The sequence below is a fragment of the Carettochelys insculpta genome, chromosome 1 (assembly GCF_033958435.1).
Source record: "Carettochelys insculpta isolate YL-2023 chromosome 1, ASM3395843v1, whole genome shotgun sequence".
NCBI lineage: Eukaryota > Metazoa > Chordata > Testudines > Carettochelyidae > Carettochelys > Carettochelys insculpta.
The window spans coordinates 373,546,581-373,572,289 of NC_134137.1; the positions used below are offsets into that span (position 1 = coordinate 373,546,581).

At 55.5% G+C, this 25,709-nt stretch overlaps 1 protein-coding gene across 2 annotated transcripts in view; it reads right to left on the bottom strand.

Moving 5' to 3' along the window:
- Positions 1-25,709, bottom strand: part of PLXNA4 (plexin A4) — a 685,503-nt gene that overhangs the window by 71,410 nt on the left and 588,384 nt on the right. For both annotated transcript variants that reach the window (XM_074975729.1, XM_074975721.1), the window contains 7 exons: positions 25,159-25,398; positions 23,951-24,097; positions 19,597-19,831; positions 18,845-18,987; positions 14,410-14,678; positions 8,743-8,809; positions 4,673-4,819 (listed from right to left, as the gene is read on the bottom strand). In XM_074975729.1, the coding sequence (XP_074831830.1) occupies positions 4,673-4,819; positions 8,743-8,809; positions 14,410-14,678; positions 18,845-18,987; positions 19,597-19,831; positions 23,951-24,097; positions 25,159-25,398 (1,248 nt within the window). The remainder of the gene's footprint in view (positions 1-4,672; positions 4,820-8,742; positions 8,810-14,409; positions 14,679-18,844; positions 18,988-19,596; positions 19,832-23,950; positions 24,098-25,158; positions 25,399-25,709) is intronic.

Below are 25,709 nucleotides of genomic sequence, written 5' to 3' on the forward strand. Positions count from 1 at the left end.
AATGGCCATTTCGAAGTTTACTAATGAAGCGCTGACATGCATATTCAGCGCTTCATTAGCATGCGGGCGGCAGCGGCGCTTCGAAATTGACGAGCCTTGCAGCTGCGCGGCGCGTCCAGACGGGGCTCCTTTTCGAAAGGACGCCATCTTCTTCGAAGTCCCCTTATTCCCATGAGCTCATTTGCATGGCCATTTCGAAGTTTGGGGCACGTGTAGACACAGCCTAAGTCAGCTAAGATTCCTATCGGGATATGTTCACCTGCTCTTGAGATGTAAGAGGGAAAGCTGATTAACATCAAACACACACGAATGGAAGAGAGCTCTGTTCAGGACGATGCATCATTATTACCCCCTTCACTGGCTGCTTTCTATCCAGCAGCCTTAGTTAAAGGACTGGAGGGATTTCCTGGGTGAAAAGGATTGCTCTGTCTCTCTGGGTCTATATTCTTCTCTTCCTTGCTGTGTTTCTCTAGTTGAGATCGGGGTCCTTTACATTAGTTGCAGACAAGCACAGTAGGAAGGCAGTCCCTGCCCCGAACAATCACAGTCTACGAGAAGCCAGGCAAAGGCTGGGGAAACGGAAGAATTATTTTACACAGCAGAGGCACAAGGACATTCAGTGTCTAGGCCAAGGCATGAGGTTGGGGCGGAGCCTGATCTGGTCTGTTCTCTCTTGAGTCCCTGTCCAAGCACAATCCTTCCTATTATTGCTCCCTGATCACAGCCAAGCAATGAATCTCTCTTTTCTATTCCGTTCCCTTCTCTTTTCCACATCCCTTTTTCTCTGAACATCGGAGGGTTGCGTGAGGAATGTGGCTTGGCATTCCCCTGGTATTGCCATTTCACTTAGGATGCACAGGCAGGGAAATACCAAATGAAAGTGGGGTGCTGGTATCAACTCTGTATACTGTACAGCACTAGAGACAACCGTACTGAAGTCCTTGGTCTGGTTCCTTCACTTTAGGGAGAATGAAGGCCAATTGAAAAGATTCAGAAAAGAGCTACAAGAAAAATCTGAGGTCTGGTAAACCTGCTTTCTAGCAGAGAGAAGTAAGAAGTTCCATCTATTTAGTTTACCTGAGAAAAGGTCATGGTGGACTTGGTCTTGGTCTGCAAGAACTTACAGAGGGAAGAGATGTCTGATTGTTGATAGCTCCTTATCCTAACAGAAAAAGGCTGAACAAAGGAGTGGAAGCAGATGCTAGATCAATTCAGGCTACAAATAGTCACGTTTTTAAACAAACATTGAAATAATTTCTCTAGGAACCTTCTTCATCACACAACTGGAAAGAGAGGCATTTCGATTCACCATGCAGGAATTATGGCTCAGATCTTCTCTGGCTTGTGTTATGTAGGTTAGATGGGGGCCTCAGAGGCGATGAAGTTGAGACTGATGTGGTGGGTTTCTGCAGCTCACTGCGGGAGAAGTCTGGCTTTCCTTTAGAGGAGCTTTGACGGATTGTCACGCTGAGCTCCTGCAGTGCAACCCTGGGTGCTAAACTCCTCAGTGGGGTAACCGGGCAGTTGCACGCGGGATATCTTTTAAGAACGGATGTGAACGATGCACCTGTGAGGCAGGGGCACAAGACTGAGAAGCTGCATGAACCAGCTGCGCAACAGATGGCTGCTGTAGATGCTAGGGATGGAAAAGACCGACTAGATCATCCAGTCTACGTCAACACTGGCCAGTGCAGGGCCATTCTCTCTGCTTTGTCCTGTCCACAGCAAATAAGACTAATCCAAGATCCCTTAGGAGATGGTTCGACAGATGAGTAGGTCCTCCGGTCAGTAGGCTACACACCCTCACTACCCCCCATGCCATTGCATTCCCACTGGTTTTGTAGTGATGAGTGGGTATACAAGAGTCCAAGTTAAAAGCCAACAGCTAGCCACAGTCGACGCACTGAGAAGCTGCTGCAATATTACACTGAGAACAGGAAATCAACTGCAGGAAGGAATAAAAACTCTTGTGCTTCAGGGTATAACCCAACCATTCTCATGGGTCAGGAGGAAACTGGTGTTAGGTTTCTGGCACCTTCCTCTGTAGCAGCCGGTACAGGCCAAGGACAGTGTATTGGGCTAGATGGGACCTGGAACTGACCCTTTATGGCAATTGCAATGTGTTCCTGAGAAATAACTGTGGTATCTCAGAAATCACAGCGTGACCTCTGAGAGCCGCTACTGAACCTTTCATGGGAATTCTGGAGATGATGATGACCAGTGATGTCTGGGGAAGGAAGCTAACAGGACTTCTCCAGCCTTCGGCATCGCTTTTGCTCAGGCCTGGTTTGAGTTTTAGGTTCCAGACTTGAGGACGTCCTCAACTGATCCAAGGCAGAGGATTGTCTTGTCCTTAATCCTTTAATTGCTATGCACCACTTAGGCATCCCGTTGGGAGCTGCTCCAGGATGTCCCTGATCTCAGGGTGCTTCTAAGGTCAGGGAAATGACCTGCCACTGAAAAGGGCTGTCAAAGAGGGGCTCGCACCAGCTGCCTGTAACAGCTTCACTACACAGTGTGCTGGAGCCCTTTGGTCACACACGTCTGATCTCACTGGGGAGGCCTATAGCTCCTCACCCTCTTATGCCTCCTCTTCTCCCTTCCCCAGCGCCGACATCACATAGCGCCTCCCACCCCCTGGCTGCTGGGCCCAGCTGCAGCTCCTGTATCCACCATCCGCTGCACAGGCTTGCCCCCTCCCTGTGCCCCCACCGCCAAGTGTGCAGTCCCTGGCCACTGCAGTCCTTCCTTCAGTTCCTGGTCCCCCTTTCCCCTGATGTGGGACCCTTCCTCTATGACTGCTGTCCCATCCCGCCTCCCCCACCAGCAGCCAGTCTCCTTTATCTCCACTCACTATGCCACAGCAGCAGGGCTGACTGCAAGCAGGAGCCACGTTTTCATCATCAGAAAGGTGAGCCGGAGCGCTTACCCTCGCCTCCTGCGCCCAGACTTCTCCCCGGGCACTACATCGCCCACGCCACAGACTCGCCAGGCAATGACTCCGCTGTCACCACATTACCAAGGACACCTTCCCACCCCCTTGCCAATCATGCAGGCACATGACAATCTTCCTCTGGGCGAGGGGCAGGACGGCGCAAGGTCCTGCAGCTGGAGAGAGGAAGAGGAATCCTGTGGTCCGTGCGCATGGAAGGCACCAAACTGCTGAGGTGGGGATGTCTTCAAGCAGGGAATGCTGCTGCAGCAACAGCCTTTATGCACTTGGCTGCCCAGTGCGGGAGCCAGCTGGCCTGGGTTGGGGAGGAGCGTCTGTGAGTCGGCAGAAAGGAGAGCGGCAGTGATGCTGGGCCAGGCAGAGGGGGCAGGATGGAGGGCACTGCTGCTCCATATTAATCCCAGATTCAGCATCAGTGCAATGCCCGTTGGGTGCGGGCGGAGCCCTGTGTGACCCTTTGCAGAAGCAGCCCAGGGGTTGCTGGAAGGTAGGGGCAGCCGCAGGGGCAGCCGGGTCCAGGATGAGCCAGCGCAGGAGAGGGTACAGGACTCAGGGGTTCAGTGGAGCAAGGGCAGAGAGGAGCTGGCGGGGAGGAGAGCGAAAAGCAGACCTGCGCCCAGGGACGGGAGGCTGCCGCTGGAGGTCAGAGTGGCGGAGCTAAGGTGTAGGGAAGGAGGCTGGGAGGGCTTGTGTGGAAGCTGGGGTATGCACAGGAACAGAAATCTGCTGCTTTTGGGGGGCACTTTCTGTGCCCCCCCAGGCTGGAGGAGATGGCTCCCCCCCTTTTCTCCCTGCCCCCATGGCCGGAGGAGCTGGCTGTGCCCAGCATGGGAGGACTGGGTGGGTTCTCCCTGCCAAGGCTCTGGGCTGCTGGGGCTGGCTGTCCCTGCTCAGCCCATGTATGGTGGAGCTCACTCTGCCCACCCTGGTGGGGGGTCTGTGCTCCCGCTGATTGGAGGCACCATGCTCCTGCTTGCTCCCCACACATGCCCCTGGGCAGAAGGCCTGCCAGAGCTCTGAGATGCCCAGGGAGTGCTGCAGCGGCTCAGAGGCACGCAGGCAGTGATGAGTCTGGCTGGGAGATACAGGCCAGCTCCCTGGCATGACAGCGTAATCAGCCCCCAGCTGTTTGCTCCGTAGGGTCCACAGCTCGCTGTCCCTGCCCCCGGCAGACCCAGCCACAGGGGGGTGCAGGAAGCACTGTGAGCTCGGTTTGCAAGCCCAGGACACCCGGTGGAGTGCTTATCGTGTGGTCCTGGTGCTCTTTGCAGGAACCCGAGTTCCTGTGCTTTGGGGATGGCTGTTAGCGGAACCTGAGCCTTTGGCAGGGCTGCAGCCCCAAGAACACACCCGTTGGCAGGGGCAGCACGGAGCACCACAAGGGACTGGGCTTGCACCCTGCCAACCACAGCAGCAGGGCAGCCACTTGCCCTGGTCCCACGCCCTCAGACAGTGCCACAAATCCCACCCCCGCCCCGTTGTACACCGCCTCCCACCTTCTTCTGTGTTCCCTTCCCGCACACCCGGCCCTGCAGGACACCCAGGCAGGGTCTGCCAGCCCTCCCCACACGTCGGACCCCACAAACCCTGCCTCCGGAGATGCTGCTCCAGCCATGGCAGCCTCCCTCGGGGGTACAAATGCAGCGGCCTGGCCAGGCTCCCTGAGGGAAGACAGGAGACCCCGGGGCCCGTGGAGATGCCGTAGCTGTGCGCACTCACCAGCGTCTTGTAGTCGATCTGCTGCCGGATGAGCTTGTCCTCGCTCAGTGAGTAACGCGCCTCCCCCGTGATGGCGTCGATGGGGCCCTTTTCCATCTGCTGCTTGATGGCGCAGAAGAGGGAGAAGAGCGGCTCCCCGGCGCACTCCTGCACCGAGAGCCGGGGGGTCAGGGGCTGCGGGACCTCGGTTCCCGCCCGCCGCCTTGCCGAGCTCTGTCCTGTCAGCCCTGCGCTGCGGCCAGCCTGGGCCCAGCTGTGACGGGGGCACTGCCTCCTGCCCAGCTCGGGGGCTGCATGGCGGGGCCTGGGCCTCAGGGACCCCAACCCCACCCAGTCCAGTCAGCGTTTTTCCCTCTTCTCTGCTCCCGCTCCTTTCCTCAGCCTCCGTCTGCTTCCCACCCCCCACTCACCTCCCCCTGCTGCGCTCGCCCTGGGCCTCCCCAGCCCTCCCCTGCCCCTGGGCCACCTCACGTCACAACTCTCCTCCCGTCCCGTCAGTGCACATTTCTCCCTTCGCTCTGTCCTGCTCCACTCGTGCTCCGGCTCATCCCTCCAGAACCTCCCTGCACTGCTTCCCCCCTTCCTCCACCTTCCCCCCCTCCCCCTGCCTTCCCCGCACTGCATCCCCCTCCCTCCACCTTCCCCCCCTCCCCCTGCCTTCCCCACACTGCTTCCCCCCTTCCTCCACCTTCCCCCCCTCCCCCTGCCTTCCCCGCACTGCATCCCCCTCCCTCCACCTTCCCCCCCTCCCCCTGCCTTCCCCACACTGCTTCCCCCCTTCCTCCACCTTCCCCCCCTCCCCCTGCCTTCCCCACACTGCTTCCCCCCTTCCTCCACCTTCCCCCCCTCCCCCTGCCTTCCCCACACTGCTTCCCCCCTTCCTCCACCTTCCCCCCCTCCCCCTGCCTTCCCCGCACTGCTTCCCCACTTCCTCCACCTTCCCCTCCTCCCCCTGCCTTCCCCACACTGCTTCCCCCCTTCCTCCACCTTCCCCCCCTCCCCCTGCCTTCCCCACACTGCTTCCCCCCTTCCTCCACCTTCCCCCCCTCCCCCTGCCTTCCCCGCACTGCTTCCCCCCTTCCTCCACCTTCCCCCCCTCCCCCTGCCTTCCCCACACTGCTTCCCCACTTCCTCCACCTTCCCCTCCTCCCCCTGCCTTCCCCGCACTGCTTCCCCCCTTCCTCCACCTTCCCCCCCTCCCCCTGCCTTCCCCACACTGCTTCCCCCCTTCCTCCACCTTCCCCCCCTCCCCCTGCCTTCCCCACACTGCTTCCCCCCTTCCTCCACCTTCCCCCCCTCCCCCTGCCTTCCCCGCACTGCTTCCCCACTTCCTCCACCTTCCCCTCCTCCCCCTGCCTTCCCCGCACTGCTTCCCCCCTTCCTCCACCTTCCCCCCCTCCCCCTGCCTTCCCCGCACTGCTTCCCCCCTTCCTCCACCTTCCCCCCCTCCCCCTGCCTTCCCCGCACTGCTTCCCCCCTTCCTCCACCTTCCCCCCCTCCCCCTGCCTTCCTCACACTGCTTCCCCCTCCCTCCACCTTCCCCCCCTCCCCCTGCCTTCCCCGCACTGCTTCCCCCTCCCTCCACCTTCCCCCCCTCCCCCTGCCTTCCCCACACTGCTTCCCCCTCCCTCCACCTTCCCCCCCTCCCCCTGCCTTCCCCGCACTGCTTCCCCCCTTCCTCCACTTTCCCCCCTCCCCCTGCCTTCCCCGCACTGCTTCCCCCCTTCCTCCACCTTCCCCCCCTCCCCCTGCCTTCCCCGCACTGCTTCCCCCCTTCCTCCACCTTCCCCCCCTCCCCCTGCCTTCCCCACACTGCTTCCCCCCTTCCTCCACCTTCCCCCCCTCCCCCTGCCTTCCCCGCACTGCTTCCCCCCTTCCTCCACCTTCCCCCCCTCCCCCTGCCTTCCCCGCACTGCATCCCCCCTTCCTCCACCTTCCCCACCTCCCCCTGCCTTCCCCACACTGCTTCCCCCCTTCCTCCACCTTCCCCCCCTCCCCCTGCCTTCCCCGCACTGCTTCCCCCCTTCCTCCACCTTCCCCCCCTCCCCCTGCCTTCCCCGCACTGCTTCCCCACTTCCTCCACCTTCCCCACCTCCCCCTGCCTTCCCCACACTGCTTCCCCCTCCCTCCACCTTCCCCCCCTCCCCCTGCCTTCCCCGCACTGCTTCCCCCCTTCCTCCACCTTCCCCCCCTCCCCCTGCCTTCCCCGCACTGCATCCCCCCTTCCTCCACCTTCCCCCCCTCCCCCTGCCTTCCCCACACTGCTTCCCCCCTTCCTCCACCTTCCCCCCCTCCCCCTGCCTTCCCCGCACTGCTTCCCCACTTCCTCCACCTTCCCCACCTCCCCCTGCCTTCCCCACACTGCTTCCCCCTCCCTCCACCTTCCCCCCCTCCCCCTGCCTTCCCCGCACTGCTTCCCCCTCCCTCCACCTTCCCCCCCTCCCCCTGCCTTCCCCGCACTGCTTCCCCCTCCCTCCACTTGCCCCCCCTCCCTCTGCCTTCCCCACACTGCTTCCCCCTCCCTCCACCTTCCCCCCTCCCCCTGCCTTCCCCACACTGCTTCCCCCTCCCTCCACCTTCCCCCCCTCCCCCTGCCTTCCCCGCACTGCTTCCCCCTCCCTCCACCTTCCCCCCCTCCCCCTGCCTTCCCCACACTGCTTCCCCCCTTCCTCCACCTTCCCCACCTCCCCCTGCCTTCCCCACACTGCTTCCCCCTCCCTCCACTTTCCCCCCTCCCCCTGCCTTCCCCGCACTGCTTCCCCCCTTCCTCCACCTTCCCCACCTCCCCCTGCCTTCCCCACACTGCTTCCCCCTCCCTCCACTTTCCCCCCTCCCCCTGCCTTCCCCGCACTGCTTCCCCCCGTCCTCCACCTTCCCCACCTCCCCCTGCCTTCCCCACACTGCTTCCCCCTCCCTCCACCTTCCCCCCCTCCCCCTGCCTTCCCCGCACTGCTTCCCCCCTTCCTCCACCTTCCCCCCCTCCCCCTGCCTTCCCCACACTGCTTCCCCCCTTCCTCCACCTTCCCCCCCTCCCCCTGCCTTCCCCGCACTGCTTCCCCCCTTCCTCCACCTTCCCCCCCTCCCCCTGCCTTCCCCGCACTGCTTCCCCCCTTCCTCCACCTTCCCCCCCTCCCCCTGCCTTCCCCACACTGCTTCCCCCCTTCCTCCACCTTCCCCCCCGCCTTCCCCGCACTGCTTCCCCCCTTCCTTCACCTTCCCCCCCTCCCTCTGCCTTCCCCACACTGCATCCCCCCTTCCTCCACCTTCCCCCCCCTGCCTTCCCCGCACTGCTTCCCCCCTTCCTCCACCTTCCCCCCTCCCCCTGCCTTCCCCACACTGCTTCCCCCCTTCCTCCACCTTCCCCCCCTCCCCCTGCCTTCCCCACACTGCTTCCCCCCTTCCTCCCCCTTCCCCCCCTCCCCCTGCCTTCCCCGCACTGCTTCCCCCCTTCCTCCACCTTCCCCCCCTCCCCCTGCCTTCCCTGCACTGCATCCCCCTTCCTCCACCTTCCCCCCTCCCCCTGCCTTCCCCGCACTGCTTCCCCCCTTCCTCCCCCTTCCCCCCTCCCCCTGCCTTCCCCGCACTGCTTCCCCCCTTCCTCCACCTTCCCCCCTCCCCCTGCCTTCCCCGCACTGCTTCCCCCCTTCCTCCACCTTCCCCCATCCCCCTGCCTTCCCCGCACTGCATCCCCCTCCCTCCACCTTCCCCACACTACTTCCCCCCAGCCTTCCCCACACTGCTTCCTCCTCCCTCTCCCCACCTTCCCCCTCCTTTCCCCACACTACTTCCCCCTCCCTCCGCCTCCCTTCCCCACACTGCTTCCCCCTCCCTCCACCTTCCCCACACCGCTTCCCCCTCCCTTCCCCACACTACTTCCCACTCCCCCCTGCCTTCCCCACACTGCTTCCCCCTCCCTCCCCCCACCTTCCCTGCACTACTTCCTCCCTCCCTCCCCCCACCTTCCCTGCACTGCTTCCCCCCTCCCTCCCCCCACCTTCCCTGCACTACTTCCTCCTCCCCTCCACCTTCCCTGCACTGCTCCCCCCTCCCATCTATCTGTCTCCTCTTACCTTGAGGAACTTGTACAGCAGGAAGGTGAACCAGTTAGTGAGCATCTTCTCTGCCACAGACTCCGTCCTAGAATCACCCGCAGAGGAAGAAGAGAACGGGAGGTGGGTTAGTCACGCCGGTCAGACCAGAAGAACGGCCGTCCTGGGTCAGACCAAAGGTCCGTCTAAGCCAGTGCCCTGACTTCCAACAGTGGTCACTGCCAGGTGCTTCAGAGGGAATGACCAGAACAGGTGAGTGATCCATTCCCTCCCCTCTCTCCCAGCTTCCGGCAGATGGAGGCTAAGGTCATCACCTCCGCTCATCCTGACTAATGGCCATCGACAGACTCATCCTTCATGGACTCGTCTCGTTCCTTTCTGAACCCTGGTCTGCTCTTGGCCAGTGTTCATGCTAACTTTTTCCACGCGTGGGAAGAATAACTTTTGTTATGTGCTGACGTGCACCACCAATAAAAGCATGTGCCGCCGGCTGTGGGTGCTCCGCTAATCAGCTGGGCAGCACCTGAATCGCTCCTGGGCAGCCGCCCAAGTGCTCAGCTTGCAGGGAACATGTCTCTTGGCCTCCATACCATCTTCTGGCGAAGAGTTCCAGCTTACTGCTGAGTGTAAGCAGTGTCTGAGCCGCTCAGGACCATGCACAGGGCAGTGCAGGGCTGGCGGCAGCTTGCCCTCCCATGACTGAAGAGAAAGCAGGGAGGCAGACCAGTGACTTTCTGGAGCGACACGTGAGCATCAGGGGATGAGCAAACCAGACCTGACTCAGTCACAAGCAACTGGAACCTCTTCCCTCCCAGCAAACTGACTTCAAATGTTTATGCAGTGGCTTGGAAAGGCCTGGATTAGCTTCTCTCCCACCACACACCAGGCCCTGCACTTTCGGGCTTGAGCTGAAAGTGCCTGCACACTGAATGAGGTCTTGCATTCACCAGGGTACCCCAGAAGTGTCCTGCCATGAGGGCTCAAGGGGCCAAGAGCCCCTTGTGGGTAGCTCCAGGAAAGTCACCGTCTGGGTGGCCCAGAAGATCTGATTACCCATAGGAGGGAGGGCATCCTGGGAGCCGTTGGCAAGTTGTTAGCTCTTTGGTGCTTCTGTTCCCCACACGTACAATGGGGCTCAGCACCACTCTGCCTCCTGGGGCCTTTGAGGAAAAAGACTGGGAGGTGCTCACACACTACAGTGATGGGGGCCAGCTAAGATGGCTGGATGCAAACCAGTGGAGGAAACGATCAGGGCAGCTGGCTCTGGTGACCGTGTTGTGGGTGACACAAGAACTCTTCAGACCCATGATACAAGTCCCGCGGTTCTCAGTCTACTACTTTTCAGCAACAAGTAGCAGAGGGGCAGCTGAGTGAGTCTGTATCCGCAAAAACGAGCGGCCTTGTGGCACCTTATAGACTAACAGGTGTTTTGGAGCATAAGCTTTCGTGGGCAAAGACCCATGTCAGTTGCATCTGATGAAGCGGGTCTTTTCCCATGAAAGCTTATGCTCCAAAATATCTGTCAGTCTTTAAGGTGCCACAAGACCTCTCATTGTTTATTCAGCCACAATCAAACGATGCCCCAGCCAACTCTTCAAGGGGAGTGCTGTCTGAGTAGGGACTGAGTCAAAACCTCTGGGCCAGATTCTGACAACAGTGACACCAGCATTAACCCAGAGTATCTCCAAGACAGCTAGTGATGGTCATCTGGGTCTCTGTACTGTTCCGCTGTGACACCTCTGTAAGACAACCACACTTGTTGCACCAACAGGATTTCCTTGTCTCTGGGATGCGGCCTCCACCCCACAGCCAGGACCCCCAGCCCCTCCTCCGCAGCCAGTGACTCTTTGATCATGCTGCTCCTCACTGCCCTGATTTAAACATCTGTCAGTTTAGTTTCTAGCTAGCTTGCCTTTTGCATGAGAAGTGGGAAGTAAGACACTGTGAGTCTGGGAGGCAAACATTGCAGGCGATTTGGTTCTTGTGTCTTTATACTCTGGGAGCCGCTTGGTTTAACTCACAGTCCCACCGCGCTAGATGCTGCTCTGCAAACACACTTTAAAGACACCCCTTCTGTGAGCAGCCTGTTGCAGATTTCACGCTGTTCCCATTAGAATTTCTCACTTCCCAGGGCCTGTCTGTCCTGATCATATCCCTTTTAAAACTAAACCCCTGATGCATTATGCAGCCTGGTGAGCTCACAACAAACCCTTGCCAGCCTCAGAATCTAGTTTGGGAGCACCCAGTGTCTTTTCTGTAGTGCCTATCCTATGGCTACTGGCCGTCCAGGTGGCAGCATATGCGGATTTCCTTCCTCTAATGAGCCTCCTTTGCCCACCCACTTCATTCAGTGATCGCCACTAGTCTGTCGGCTGGTTGCTGCATCCACATGGCCCGTGATCATGGAGTATTGTGGAGCCTGGTGGTCACGTGACCCGAGTTCATGCCACCTCCAGAAGCCTGCTGCTCCCCAAGTTTCACCATCTAGCTGCTGCAGGACAAGGAGGGCCTGAGGCTCCGAGCGTAGCCTGTGGTCTGTGCTTCGTGAGCGTTATACAGCGCAGAGCTTGTGGCATAACGCAATGCCCTCACCACAGCACGTGGCCTGAGGACACAGTGCTGAGCACCCCAAGGCAGTGCCCATTCTATACTAGATGGCCCAGCACTGGAGCCTCTTGCTCATAGCATATCACAAACCCAGACCCACAGCACAGAGATCAAGGATACAGAAGGCTGCGTCAGCTCTCAGCTCAGGGGACCCTGACTCCTTCTTCTCCAGTTAGGGAGCCAGCACCTGCAGAGCTGTCCCAGAGATACGTCAAGGGGTTTTTTATCAGCTAGTACCAGCTGGGAAACCCTCGCCGAAGGTCTCCTTCCTCCCAACAAGCTGCTCACCCAGACCGCAAAGGGAGGGGTTTGGGCTCAGCAAATGAGTGAGCTTCCTGATTGCCAGCGAAGGCTCCGTGGGACAAAAGGCATTAAATACAGAGCTGTCTGGCCCCCATCCTGGCTTGTGAGCCTCACAAGCACTCAGTAGAGCACCATCTTGAGATCGGAAGAAGTGGGTCTGGCCCATGAAAGTTCACCACCTAATAAATTATTTTGTTAGTCTTTGAAGCGCTACGTGCCTGCTTTTGTGTTTTGTGAAGCTACAGACTGACAAGGCTACTCCTCTGTGACGATACACCTAGGTGTGGTTCGCTGTCCCATGGAGTGGCAACTACACCCCTTACAGAGCGAGAGAATGAGTCTCCTCCACAGCTCCAGCTGAGAGCCAAGCTGGCTTTGAGCTCAAACTGTACTAAGTGCTAGAGGTCCCAGGCTTGAATCTGCCTGTGGGCAGCTAGTCAAGTACCTAGCTGATCTCTGCCAGCGCGTCCTGCCTTGAATGGAGGATGCCAGGTCCAGTGGATTCCTGCAATTTGGCAGGAGGAGGATGGGGCAGAGAGAAGAGGTAGGCCATGTCTACACCACAGCAATCTGTCAACAGAAGTCACCATCAGGAGAGATCTTCTGAGAAAACTTCTGTAGACAGATCGCAGCCACACACTAAAGCAGATTGCTCTGTTGACAGAGAACAACCGGACCGCCCAGCCGCTTTCTCGACAGAACAGCCAACTGGAAGCACAGCAGACAGGGCTGCCTGGTGACCTGGAAGCCCTGTCTGTCAACAGAGGGCCCCCCTGAGTGTTCACACAGCTTTTTTGTCGACACTGTGTGTTCAGAAAGGCGTTCTGCCTCATGGAGGAGAGGCAGAAGGCATTTTTGGTATGGACACGCCGCGAGTTTTGTCAACAAAACCATCTAGTGTAGACGTAGCCACAGAGGGAGAAGACGGGAGGCCTAGGGAGGAAAGGACACAACACCCAGGAGAACAGAAAAGAGAAGCAGAGGCAAAAGGGGGCGAGGGAAGCAGGAGTGGTGGGAGAGAAGGTGGCTAGAGGAAGTGAGAGGGGAAGCTGCAAAGATATGAATGAGGCCTCCAGGAGGAGAACGGCTGGTGGGAATTTTGCCAGCAAGGTCATGAGTCTAGAATTATGACAGCAGGCAGTCACCTGACAAGTAAAACAAAACAAAAGAGAGCCACCTTGCGCTCCTGGCTCCCTGCTTAGCTGCCTCAACCACTGAGCGCTGGCGGCATTTTCTCTCTGCTCCATTGATACTGCACCATGGGCTGCATGCCATGGAGCGCCCCCCTCGCAGCCAGCATGGCGCGCTCCTCTGCCAGAGCCACTCACTCCACTGTTAACAGCATGGGCAAGCTGCACCGAGGGCCAATTTCTGCTCACTCTGTGCTGGGGTAAATCCAAAGTCACTCAGCCGAGGCCAATGGGCTTTTCTGGATTTACATCTGTTGGATCAGAGACCTGGAGCAGTTGACTCGTACTGGGAAAATCAAGATGGATCAGGCAGGTGACCCATCCCATGGTGCAGAGTTACTGAAGGGTACAGCTGGTGGGGGGGATCATGCCCAGGGAAAAGGGGTGAGCTGGAGCTGAAGACAGAACGGGAGGTTTGTTACTAGAGGACATCGCTGCATCGCCATTTGGAACAAGACCCTTCAGCTCCTGAGGTGGCTAGCAGGAGCCAGCCTTGCCTTCTGTCCTAGCTCAATCACTTAGATTTGCTCAGTCTGTTCTGCTCTCTGGCTTTGGGGTCTAGGGGATTGAAACACTGGGTGCAGCTTGGGAGACCCTCCAGGAGAGCTCCTACCAGACCCATGGCTACCTGGGGCCCCATGCCCCCCCCCACTGCATTCATTGCTCACTGGGGCCATTCAGGGCAGCAGGGATAGATTTTGCATCCTTGTGCTCCCAAAGTCAGGGCCTAAAGGAAGATGGAGACCCACAGAATCCCCTTCACTGGATCTGAAAGAGAACTTCCCATTTGCTCATAACAGAGCAGTGTCTGTGACACAGCCCAGCAGTTCTGAAGCCATCCCGTAGTGCACATATACTAAGCTAGGGGCTATCAAACATTTGGCTCATGGGTGGTGTGTTTATGTGGCCAGCAGGATGTACTTAAATTATCCAGCTTTCACTGAAAAGAAAGTCTTCTTTGCCTGCAAATACAATCTTCCAGATGGGACCTGTGTGTAAGTGAAGAAGAACAGGCTGCCGGGGTCTGCAAGCAGCCTGAAACAGTGACTCCAGGCTGGGAATGCCCCAGCCCCAGATCATCTGACTGGGGGGATCAACTTTAAAGCCAGTCATGATACGTGATAGTGTCAATATTAACTATTTAATCACTGGTTGTGTTAGTAGCTGGGAAGGACCAAGAGTGAAGCCCACAGCCAAGTGGGAGCTGCTGTTAGGAAGGAAATTCTGGGAATGAGAGAATACCAAAGACAGGATGATGGGGAGGATGAGAGAAAAGGGCAGAAATGACACAAGAGAGGCTCCCTTCCCTGGGAGACGCTGAATAGGCCCATAAGACATTAAGCCAACAATACAGAATAACTCAGTGTGCAGTTACTCCATCAAGGGCACATGATCTCTGTGCAATCTACTGACTGGTGTGTTAGGAGATCTGCTGTGCATTGGTGGAGTGCGAGGTCCTGAATCTATGGGACACACCTGATGAGAACTTGGCCCTTTGCGCTAAATGAATCTGCTGTCCCCGAACTGGCCAGCAGAGGGCAGTGATGTACACACGCTAGCTTGGAGATGCCGCCCAATGGTGACTCACCTTCTCAGCAGGAGCTTGGGGTGGTTTTTGCTCTCCAAGTTCTTGTCAATGAGGTCGGCCAGGAGCTGCTTGAGGACGTCGGTGGCATACTCCAGCTTGCTCTGCAGCACGGTCATGATGAGCGAGGCCACGTTGCCGCGGTCCCGCATGGAGAAGCTGCGCTGGGACTCCAGGGTGCGGATGAAGGACAGCAGGAAGACCTTGCTGTTGATGAGCTGGGCGAAGAGCTTCAGACCTTTCTCCACCCGCTCCTGCCGATAGCCAGGGACCTGAAGCAGAGAGAAAGACATCTCCCTTTACAGGCTAGCCACAATCTCTCCCCTGAGGGTCATGGCCATGTGGAATGAGGCTTGCTGGGCGGAGAAGTGAGTCCATGGTGTGACGAGGTCACGCTGCCACCATGCACACTCTTGTAACAAGAAGCCAGGCCAGCTTCTACCAACCCACTGCAGCCCAAGCATCTCACGCTTTTGCCACATGGCTCAGGTAACTCCTGGGAGACTGCAATGTACCCCCAAGGGTACTCAAACCCCCGCTTGAGAAACACTAGTGTACAGTATCACTGGACTGTACGAATACCTTAGGACGGGGTCAGCAACCTTTCCGAGGTGGAGGGCTGAAATTTGACCTTTTGACCTCTATGTACGATCAGAGTGCTGGTGATACTTTTTAAAGTCACTAATAGTCCTACTTACAACAGCTTCATTAATAAGTAGATGAAGCTGCAGAGCTTTACTGTTTTGGTCTTTAAATCTCTGTCTGGCTGTTTTTTTTAAATATCTAAAAATGTCTGGGATTTTAGTACAGGTTGAACTTCTCATCCCAGATTCTCTGGTCCGGAAACATCCATGGTCCATCAGGGAGCCGGAGCTGCAGGGAGCTGCATGGGCAGAGAGGAGGGGCAGGTCTCAGCTCCCACCTCCATGCCAAAGAAAATTGGCTCACTTTCCACTCTTGGCCTGCGTGCCAGGGGGTTGCCGACCCCTGATCTAGAGGAACAAATGCACATTTCTCTCAGCTGGCCGGGGCATTGCAGGGCTCACAGTTGTGGAAATCAAGGCCTGGGAGTAGGTTGGGGTTTCCACACAAGGAATAACCAGGGCTGTTGGAAGCCACAGGGGGCTGTAGACAGGCTGCTGAGGTCAGAGGGGCAGAACCAGAGCTAGCTAGCAGGCAGGCACTCTGGGAGCAAGCGACGTGCTGGTAGGCTGCTTGTGAACAGCTCACGTTGGGAGATACGACAGCAGAGCTCCCAAGGCTGAGGGGCTGGTATTGACCCAGGCCCTCACTGGTCTCCAGTGCAATCCAGAAGGTGTCACCACCCACCTCTACCCATGCAAACATGCCATCACCATGCAAGTATGTCCGCTCACACCCCCGCCCCCTCACCGCTTGTCCAACCCCAACCCTGCCCCATCACCGCTCCGCTCGTCCCACCCCACCCCACCACCGCTTTGCTCTTCCCACCTCACCCCCGCCCCATCACCGCTCCACTCGTCTCACCCCACCCCTGCCAATCCATCCCACACTGTCCCCACTCAGCTCACCCCGAACCCCAGCAGCGTCACTGCCCAGGCTGAGGGTTCTTCTCCCCCAGCGCAATCTGATTTGCTGAGCCTTTCGTCTACAAAGCCTTTTGCCTACGAAGCTGCTGGTGAGTGGGCCGGAGCTGAGGCTGGATGGGAGAACGAGGTTCTTCCCTCACCAACTGCTTGAGAAACGCAGGATCTCTGAGGAAATAGGCAGCTGGTGTGCAGAGGAGTCTCTCCCCACCTCCCACGGAAGATCATTTCCGAAGGAGGAAGCTCCACTTGTCAGCAGCCTGAAGCCTTCCAGCGACAGCAGCTTGGGTGTGGTGTTCTCTGCCTGGCCTTTGCCCTGATGAGCGCAGCACTTCCGGCAGTGACAGGCTAAGAGTACTAAGAGAGCAGGCCCAGGGCAGGCCGGTGCTGCCAGATTCATTCCCCCCCCACCCCCAGGCAACTTCCCTGGACTGCCCGCTCCCTGTGATTCTGGCCTGGGCTCCTCCCAGTGCTCTTCAGCCAGGACTTGCCATACTTGTGCCCTGCCAGGCACGCTTGCCCCAGCTCTGGTGCTGTCCCTACCCTGAAACAATGCCCTCTGCTCCACGTCCTGGGCCCTGTGGATTGGCCAGTGCACCTCCATCCTCTCCTGCACCTACCGGTACTAGTCTCCTTCTGGACTCTGCAAGCAGCTCTCCAGATAAACCGCAACTCAGACCTGGACAACCCCGACCGGTCTAATCCTGGTACAGGTTTTTGCACGGAGCCAGGCTGGGCTGTGTCCTCCACTCCCCACCTCTGCGCCCTGGGCCAGGCCAGGGGAATAGTCAAACCCTCCCGTGCTCTTTTCCATCCGTCACCTAAACCCCGAATGGCAGCTGCTCAGGGGCTGCCTGGCCTCCTGGGGCAGCTGCCCCTCCCACCCGGTGCCTGGCTGCAGGACAGGGTGCTCGTGATGCTGACTGATGGACGGACTGAGGTTTTGGCTTTGACATTTTAGGCCCTCGCCAGATTTTGTGTCTAACTGCCTCACCCTTGACGCCTGGAAGAATCATTAATTTTTTTTCCAGAGATTATAGATTGAGCAAAAAACAAACAAAGAACATCTCGTCAGCCCTGCCAGGGAGCAGATAACTAGTCCTCACGCCGGCTGAACCTGAGGTGATTGTGGTGCTGAGAAAGTTTATTTCAGCTGTGTTAGGCTGCAGCTCCTTGGTAAGGTGCTAGGAACGCGCACCTGCTCTGTGCTGGGGCCCATTCCCAGCTGTTACCTGCTAGCCATATCCAGCTACTCGGCTTTATTCCCTTTAACTCTTTCCCGGGGCCAGAAAAAAGGGAGAAGAGCAGACCCTGCTTTTGCTTCTCTAGCGAACCTGACTGGCTGCAGCAGTGCTGCGGTCATGGCCGACGTGGAAGGAAGGTGCCTCGCTTTGAGTGACAGGGAAGCAGAGGTCAAAGGGGCTGGAAGAGATGGTTTGATTTCTGAGAGCTGGAAGGCTCGACGGGCGGCCCTGCGCTTCGGAAAAGCTCTCGCTCTCTGCATGCGCCGGTGAGCATGCACAGAGTGCACCAAATGGGCCAATTTCTAGTCCAGTCAGTTGAGGTTTGCTGGTGTGAATGATGGCAGAGGTGGTCCTAGCTGTATAAACACCTGTGTGAGTGCATACGTGTGCCTGTGTAACCCACACACCTAAGCGTGGGTCACTGTCCATGCAGTGGCACTCAGACCACTTACACAGAGAGAGAATGAGTCTCCTCTACAGCCTTAGCTGAGGGCCAGCTGGCTTTCAGCTCAACGTGTAGCAACTGCTGAGGTCCCAGGTTGGAGTCTGCTGTGGGTGGTTACGAATGCAAGGGAGCTCTTTGGGGGAAGCTGTTTATTCTATAAAGTCAACTGAGCTTCTCTGCATGGGTAGAACAGGAGGAGGCCATGAGGACATCTGTGCTCTGGGTACAGGGCTGTACCACACTCCCCATTAAGAATCAGCTGCCCCCAGTTATCACAATTTAGCCTCAGGGATACTTCAGCTCCTTCCCTTCCCTTATGAGGGAGCGAGAAAGGAGGGGCCTCCCTACCCCTCCCTGGGAAGCTGTTGGCAAGTAGAGAAGCTTGATGATCACTGGCTTCTCTAGCTCCAGGAAGGGAAGCAGTGAAAGCACCAGCTACATGGCCATCCAGCCTGTGCCAGCTTCCCCTGCACAGCTCTGCTGATGCAGCTCAGTCTTAGCCTTGGGCATTCCCTGCTAGCCCGTTCCTGCACCTCCCCAAAGCACAGACCCTGCCAAGATCCACAGAGAGCCCTGCCAACGTGTCCCTCTGGCTTGGCCTGCAGCACGCCCCAGCCCAGCCCAGGGGTCCCTGCAGCACAGCCTGGCTGCTGTGCCACGCTCCCAAGTGGTGTTTGTATTGGGGGCAGCCCCGGGTGTGTCATGCCCACATGCAGCACAGGTGTCTGAAGAGCCATGGTCAGGATAGCCAGTGCAGAAATCGGGGGAGACGCCATAGCCAGAGGTAGGCACTATGCCCATGAACAGAGCAGTGCACTGGCCAGGGAGAGCTTCCATGCTATGGTAGGGTATATGGATCTGCTGGGGGCTCCGCCTCTAGTGTCTGTTCAGCTAAAAGGTTTAAACCCATTCCCACGGGGAAGTTGATGCAGTGGGGACACACACACACACACACACACACACACACACACACACACACCCCTCCCTCTCCAGAATGGAACACTCCCATTCTTCCAAGTCTTCCCAACTCCACCCCCCTGTGAGTGTGGCACATGGGCTCCTCCAGGAGACCCACCCTGTTTCCAGCAGTTGCACAGCTGCATCTGGAAGAGTGGATGGAAGGGGCAGGCAGGGAGAGGAGAGGCTGCTGCTGCAGGGAGGAGACGGCCATTGCTCCTGCTTACCTCCAGATCCCTCAGGACAGGGTGCTCTTCGATGCCAGGGAACAGCACCCTCATGGTGTACGTGCGATAATCAAGGAAGGGGATGCCGGCGCCATCCAAGTCGCTCGTCAGCTCGTGAATGTCTGTCTGAAGCTCTGCAAAAGCTGAGACAAAGCAACCCATCCCTATGGCAGACATGGTCCGTTCCAGATATCCCTGACCCTGCCCGGAAGAACAGCAGGCAAACACCTGCGGGGGCGTAACTAGCGCTGGGGGGAGGAGGAAACAACGGGCCAATGGCGAGAGATGGGGGAAGGAGAAGGTCGTACTCACCCACACAGCAGCCTCTGCCCACAGTGTAATGCCAGGCAAAGGCTCTAGATAGGGCCACACAACGATTTAGGTAGCACCATTTAAACAGGGGTCCAGCAAAGCCAACTCATTATATGGGTTGTCCAGCCAGGTGGATGGGGCCAAACTGTGTCTGACTCAGAGACAGGCCTGGCTCAGAACTCTGGGTCTGAACGCTCCTCAGGATAACTCGATCTTATCCTGACTCCAGACTCAGTAGCTGAGCCCTACCTTTTGAATGGACCCAGATGGATCCTGGCTTGAAATTGGCCAGAACATTAGAGAAGGGGGATTCAAAGCCAGCTCCAAACTCCGTGGAGTCCAGTGAGAGCCAGGTTTCCACTGCAAAACTTCAGGAGAGGAATCCTGTCCTCCCTCTGTCCCCTCTGTCCCCCACCTGGACACCCACCTCCCTGTCATACCTTCTTTGCATTCCAGAGCCACTCTGGACTCCAGGTTGTCCATCTGCATCTGCAGCCGCTTTAGGGTCAGGTCGCTCTCGCGGGACTTGCGCTTGTAAGCGATCAGCACGGCCACGATGAAGATGATGAGCAGGCCGCCGGCCACGGCGATGCTGACAATGGCCGGCAGGCTGAGCGGGCTGTCACGAGAGATGTAGACCATCCCCGGGGAGAACTCCAGTCCTCCCACGCGAGCCTGTGGGGCATTGCCAAACAGTCACCTTACAAACACCAGGGAAGGGAATTCCCCAAGCTTGTAGATATATGTCTGCACTAATTGTGAATCTCTGTATTAATCATTTTCATATGAGTGTAAATCATCTCCACATAATCTCTGTTTTAAGTCCTTCCATGGATAACCTTCATTTCCATATAACTTTGTATTAAGTCCTTTGATATAGAAACTTTGTGTATACATAAATATCTCTGTATATATATATTCTGTTAAGTATTTTTCTAGAAATGCAGAGGACTTTGTATTACGTCTTAGTAGAAATGCTGTATTAAGTCTTTGGTAATAGGTGTCTTCCTGTTTAATAATTAATTGCCCTGTTGGGTTGTTGAGCTCATCCGCCAGTCCGCCAGGGCCGACTTTGCATGCTGGGTTAGGCAATTCCCTATCTCACCACAGGTTTCAGACCTGCCAGCTACCCTCACCTGGTTTAGCTCGCCTGTCGAAGTGGTTTATCCGGGTGTGGCTGCTGCAAGCTACAGCTTCTTGGAGCCACAGGCGAGAGCTGGGTGCCAGGTGGGGACCAAAAGTGCATGAACTGCCCCAAAGAGACACGGCAAGTCCCCACACCAGAGGTGCAGCAGCTGCACCAACAGAGCGAGGACAATTCCCTTGCCCCCACTGTGAACGCCCAGGCCGTTCAAAGCTTGGACTCCTCAGCCACATGCGAGTCCACAACCGATGAGCCTGTGCAAGCTCAAGATGTCATCGTCAGACACGACAGACTACCCACAGCGCTGTTGAGTGAATGAGATGTGAATGCACAAGGCATGAAAGGCCAGCATGTCCAGCAACAGCTGCAATGGTTGGTACAGGGATGGAAGCCAGATCCAAGGACAATGAAACCTGTGAAGTTGGCTCATTGAAAAAACAGCCAACATATGGACAGCCCTGGGAGTCAGCAGGGAGCACCTGCTTTTGGAAGCCCCCACTTTGAAGAAGAATGTGGCAGCATTAAGACAGCACCCAGAAGAAAGTGCCACATATGACAACGTGCATATGACGACTCACATGGATTTTGCATATGCATTTGATGACTTTGCAAGAGAGGGGAGCTGCTATAAATCTAGGGTATCTTGCAGGGGGACCCCAGGTCTCATCTTGTCACCACTGGGACCACTCATCTGGATCAGCAGACACCCAGCTCCCCCCCACTCCCCTCTGACTCACCTGATCAGTGAAGTCAGGGGGAGTAACTATTGATAAAAACTACAAGATGGAGTGTACTTGTGTGTGTGTGAGTAATTCACACACACACACAAAAACACACACACACACGTGTTCATATTGTACCTTAAATAAATGTGGCACATTGACTTTTACTCTGAAAAACATCCCTTGTGCTTCCTATAAGCATAATATTTTTGGTGGACAATGCAGGCAGGGGGAAGGAACGCAGTGTGATTATTGAGAAATTTTGTTTAAAGCACTTGAGGTACGATGTAACTGATCTGTGTAGAAACTGATCGATCATTCAGGTATAACGCCTCTGGTTGTAGAGCTACCAGGAAAGTGGTACCTTCACCTTCACCTTCACTCGGTAGGGGGAACATATTTTTGTCCAAGGCGTACACACTCTCAGTCGTAGCAGGACTGAGCTTAAAGAAAGAAGCTTAGTGCCTTCTTTCTACCCCACTAGGCAGGGTTTTTATGACTACTGGAGAACAGATATTCCTGATAAGTCCCAATAAATAATTGGGCAAAGTAGGAGAAAAGTCTGGTAAGCATTAGAAATCTGCAACTGGGAATGTTGAAATGAAAGGAAACCTCTAAAAAGGTCGCTAAGGAAGAAACTGGTAAATTGTCAGGTATAAGGGACATCATCTCCTTTGAGCAAATTTTACAAACATTTGGACACAGTCCTTGGTCTGACCCAGCACTGACTAATGTCCACACCATTTTGAATTTGGAACATAAATTGGCTGAATACTTGTTAGTTTATAAGCTTCCAACCCCAATGAAAAAAGATAATGCTGCAATCTGGCTACCGTGGAAAGGCTGTGTCTGGGGAAAAGAGACTATTCAGCAAAGAAAGCTAGGATCAGGCCCAGAAAAGCAGGCAGGCAACAAACAGAAATGCTGAAAAACAGGCTGGGAACCACTGCGTTTTAGAAGGCATAGTAGCAGGAGTAAGGGAAATCTGTGTCTACAGGCACCAGAAATTCAAATTCCTGGAATAATAGTTGGAAAGGTAAGAGATGAACTAATGAAATTCTCATTTAGGGGAATATACAAGTAATTTAAAAAAGCAAGTAGTTAACTCTGCAAAGTCTGGAGAGACCTGAGCATGCTTAAAAGGAAAAGTGTTATAGGAGAAGTATTCTTGGTTTCTTTGCAGCCATTCTAGAGGAAAAAGGGCCCTTTTCCGAAGGAATTAATTAAGTAAAGGGGGAATGCCTGTAAATGTCTGTAAATAATCCAGGCAAGGAGACAACCTGATTTAAATCATTTTAACTATGAAAGCTTGTGTCAAATTTGTTGCAAGAAAAGCGTTCTCTATTGGACATTTACTGCCCCAAAAAGAGGAAGTGGGGGAAAAAGCCGAACCTAACAACAAAACAGATTAATTTAACTTAAGGAGAATATAACAATTGTATATGCATAGTGCTAAAATCTAAAATCAGATATAAAAGGGGGTGGGTCTCATTCACTTGCATCTTTAAATTCACCCAAATCCTGGGGATATCATTTTAATTAGAGCCTACGCAAAAGATTCCAAAAAGCTAGGAACACACAAAGACCTCAAAAGTAAATGACCTAATAAGAAGCCTGGCACAACAAGAAGCTTGCTGAAACAGTAATTGAAAACACACCTCATGCTTAACAAAAAATAATAAAAGGCATCATAATGCTCATGCTTCATTGGCTATTGTCTATAAATAATCTTAAAGCTAGGCACAGCAGAAAAATTTACTAAACTGACCTACTGTAGAAGAGGGAAACCGAGGTACCCCACCTCATGCATGTAAGAACTAACCAGTGAAATGATTCATCTAAGTGCTTAAAGGGTAGAAAGCATTAAAAACTCAGTGGTCTACTATATCTCCTTTAATATTAGCAGCCTCTACAAGATTTCTCATCACTGAAACAATAACAATAAAAAAGCCTACCTTACTAGCTTTCAAGGGGAAATAAATTGACCAGGGCCAATCACAAGCATTGGTCATCCACGTGTGCAGGCAGCAGCCTTGCCTGCGCTCATGCCTAGGGCGTAATGTCATTAGCAGATTCATTTCTTTCAACCAATAGTACTGTAAATGATTTTGCTGGCTCCTGCATCTGCAGCATTCAAAGCACAGAGCAGGGAAAGGAGAAGAGGAGGATAAAGGAATAGTAGGAAGGGAAGAGGAGCACGTACCCTGATACTGCAATTTCACCACTCTGCTACTTTCCCTTACTCCCAGCTAGGAATAATCCTAACAGGAACACTAAACTATGCAGGCTGCAGCGTAATCATTTAGCACCAAAGCCCAGAGATCCAGTCAACTTGTGGTCAGTGCCCTGTCCTTTCATTCTTTTCCTAGGTGGCAGATTTTAACCCTTCCCTTTGCTGCAGCCAGTACTAAGCCAAACAAGGAATGCAGGAGAGTTTGATTGCATGGAGGTTTCATGCCACACACCTGGACTTCGGCATCATGCAGGTGGTACTAAGCAAAGCAGAGAAGTGGGTTTCTCCTGAAGGGACTCTCCACCACAGGAGATGCCACAAGTGCAGGCTGTTTGGGAGTCTGTGCTTCTAAGAGGTCCCCTGTGAGCTACAGGGGTCACCAGCAGTGTTCCCTGTAAACTGAGTGCTTGGGCAGCCATCCAGGAGAGATTCAAGTTCCACCCAGAGGATTTGCTAAGTGTCCACAGCCCAGCACAATGGGTGACATGTGCTTCTACCGATGGTGCACATCCACATATGCATTGGTGCATATAACAAAATTTATTCTGCCCATGGATGGCAAAAACAGAGGGAACACTGATCACCAGAAGATCCAAATTCCAAACAGACACCAGAATGCTCTGGGCTTCCCATTCCTTCAGGGTTGGAGCCACCCCATACCCACTGAGAAGGTCTCACTTTAAAGCACTGCTTACCATCACTTTGTGCCGTCCAGTGAGGATCGGGGACTCACACAAGAGCTGCACATCGGACACAGTCACCACACATGGCTTCTCTCCAATCAGCACAGTGTAATTCAGCTTGGCGTTCCCTCCTGCCACCGGGGGGATCAAATTCTTCCCCTGGACCAAGAGGAGCAAATCCGCAATCACCTCAACAGGGCGTAAGCTGCCATTGGGTTGTCCCTGTGATCTGCGTGCAATCGCTAGAAATGTCTTGCTTGGGTCAGCATTTATTGCTTTCCCCAATGAAAGTAAATCCCAACACACCCCTGGAAGTGCAAGATAAATTGGTGCAGGCTGCCCTGTGTGTAACTTGCTGGAATTACAGGCATACATTTGCAAAAACAGGTGTCTACACTGCCTGCACAAGCAGCTAACTGGACCCACAAACCACACATCCGCAAAAGGGTCGTGTGTTTTGAAAGTGCAAGTGTCTTTTGTGTGCACAATTATCTGTTTGCACATGTATCGCATACAGGCAAATGCAGCCCATAAAGTGCCCTTGTTTACTGCCTGGCTCATGAAATGTCTCAAACCACAAAGGGGTCATTGTCAGATCTGCACAAACGGTGAGTAAGCAAGCTCTGTAATTCCAAAAGAGCCGAGTCTGGCTGTCACCATAACCTCATTGCCATATACTGCTGCACAAACAGGGACACGGCACCAGATTATCCGCAGGGGTAAACCAGTGGAGCTCCAAGAAAGTCAACGGAGCTGAAGTGTGTTATAGCAGCGGAGGGTGTACTCCTGTACTGCCACAAGGGTGCAATGGCAAGAAGTGAAAAGGCTGGTTGTTTGGAGCCCTGTCCCCTGCAGTTACGGTGTTACGGAATGTCCCGAGCGCTCTCCCCCCGCATCAGGCTTCTGGAGCACACGACAATACCTAATGTGGTTTGGGGAGTGGGAGGGGGGTGTCAAATGAAGAATGCTGAGATGTGATTGGTGGCATACTTGCAGGAGCAGCGCTGTGATTGATGGGAGGCGGGCAGAGTCCTTGCTGTGATGGGAGAGACATTTGCAGGTGCTCCCTCAGGACTGGTGGGGGTGCAGCTGGGACTGATGGGCAAGGGGGAGGGCTCTGTTGGCACTGATGGGATGTGAGCTGCGCTTTGATTGGCAGGATGTGTTTCTGGAAGGCATCATCTGCCTCTGACCCGGCTCCCTCACCCGCGTCTCCTCACCTTTAGTATGATGGGAGTGCCGGGCTTCAGTTCCAGGATCCCCGAGGGGCTGAAAGCCTCAAAGACCGGGTTCGGGTAGTAGGTGAAGTTGGTTTTGTTGAGGATCAGCAGGGACTGAACGTTGTCCAGGATGAAGCCAAACTCATCTGGGCGCTCAGTCAGCTCGGACTGGTGATTTGGGTGCACAGCCAGGGCTGGAGCCTGGCAGGTCATCTCTGTGGCATTCTGTACCTCGCAGACCTAGAGGGCGTGAGCCAACAGAGAGTTTTATCAGACAGAGCAGCCCCATCCGCAACTGGCATGTTAGAGGAGCCTGAATCCCCACCAGTGAAACAATAGCCCACCCATTGCTGGGGAGAGGAAGATCGTTATCGGGCTGTGTGAGTGGCTGGGGCACCACAGTCACTCCACTAGGATTTTCAGCACCTCCAAAGCACGTTCGGCTGGGGCCACAGCCGGAAGGGGCCTGGGGAGCCCATCACTCCTGCAAGGGAGTCCTCAGTTCCTCTGAGTCTGGGGCTGAGACCTATTGCAAGGGCCAGCAGGAGGGC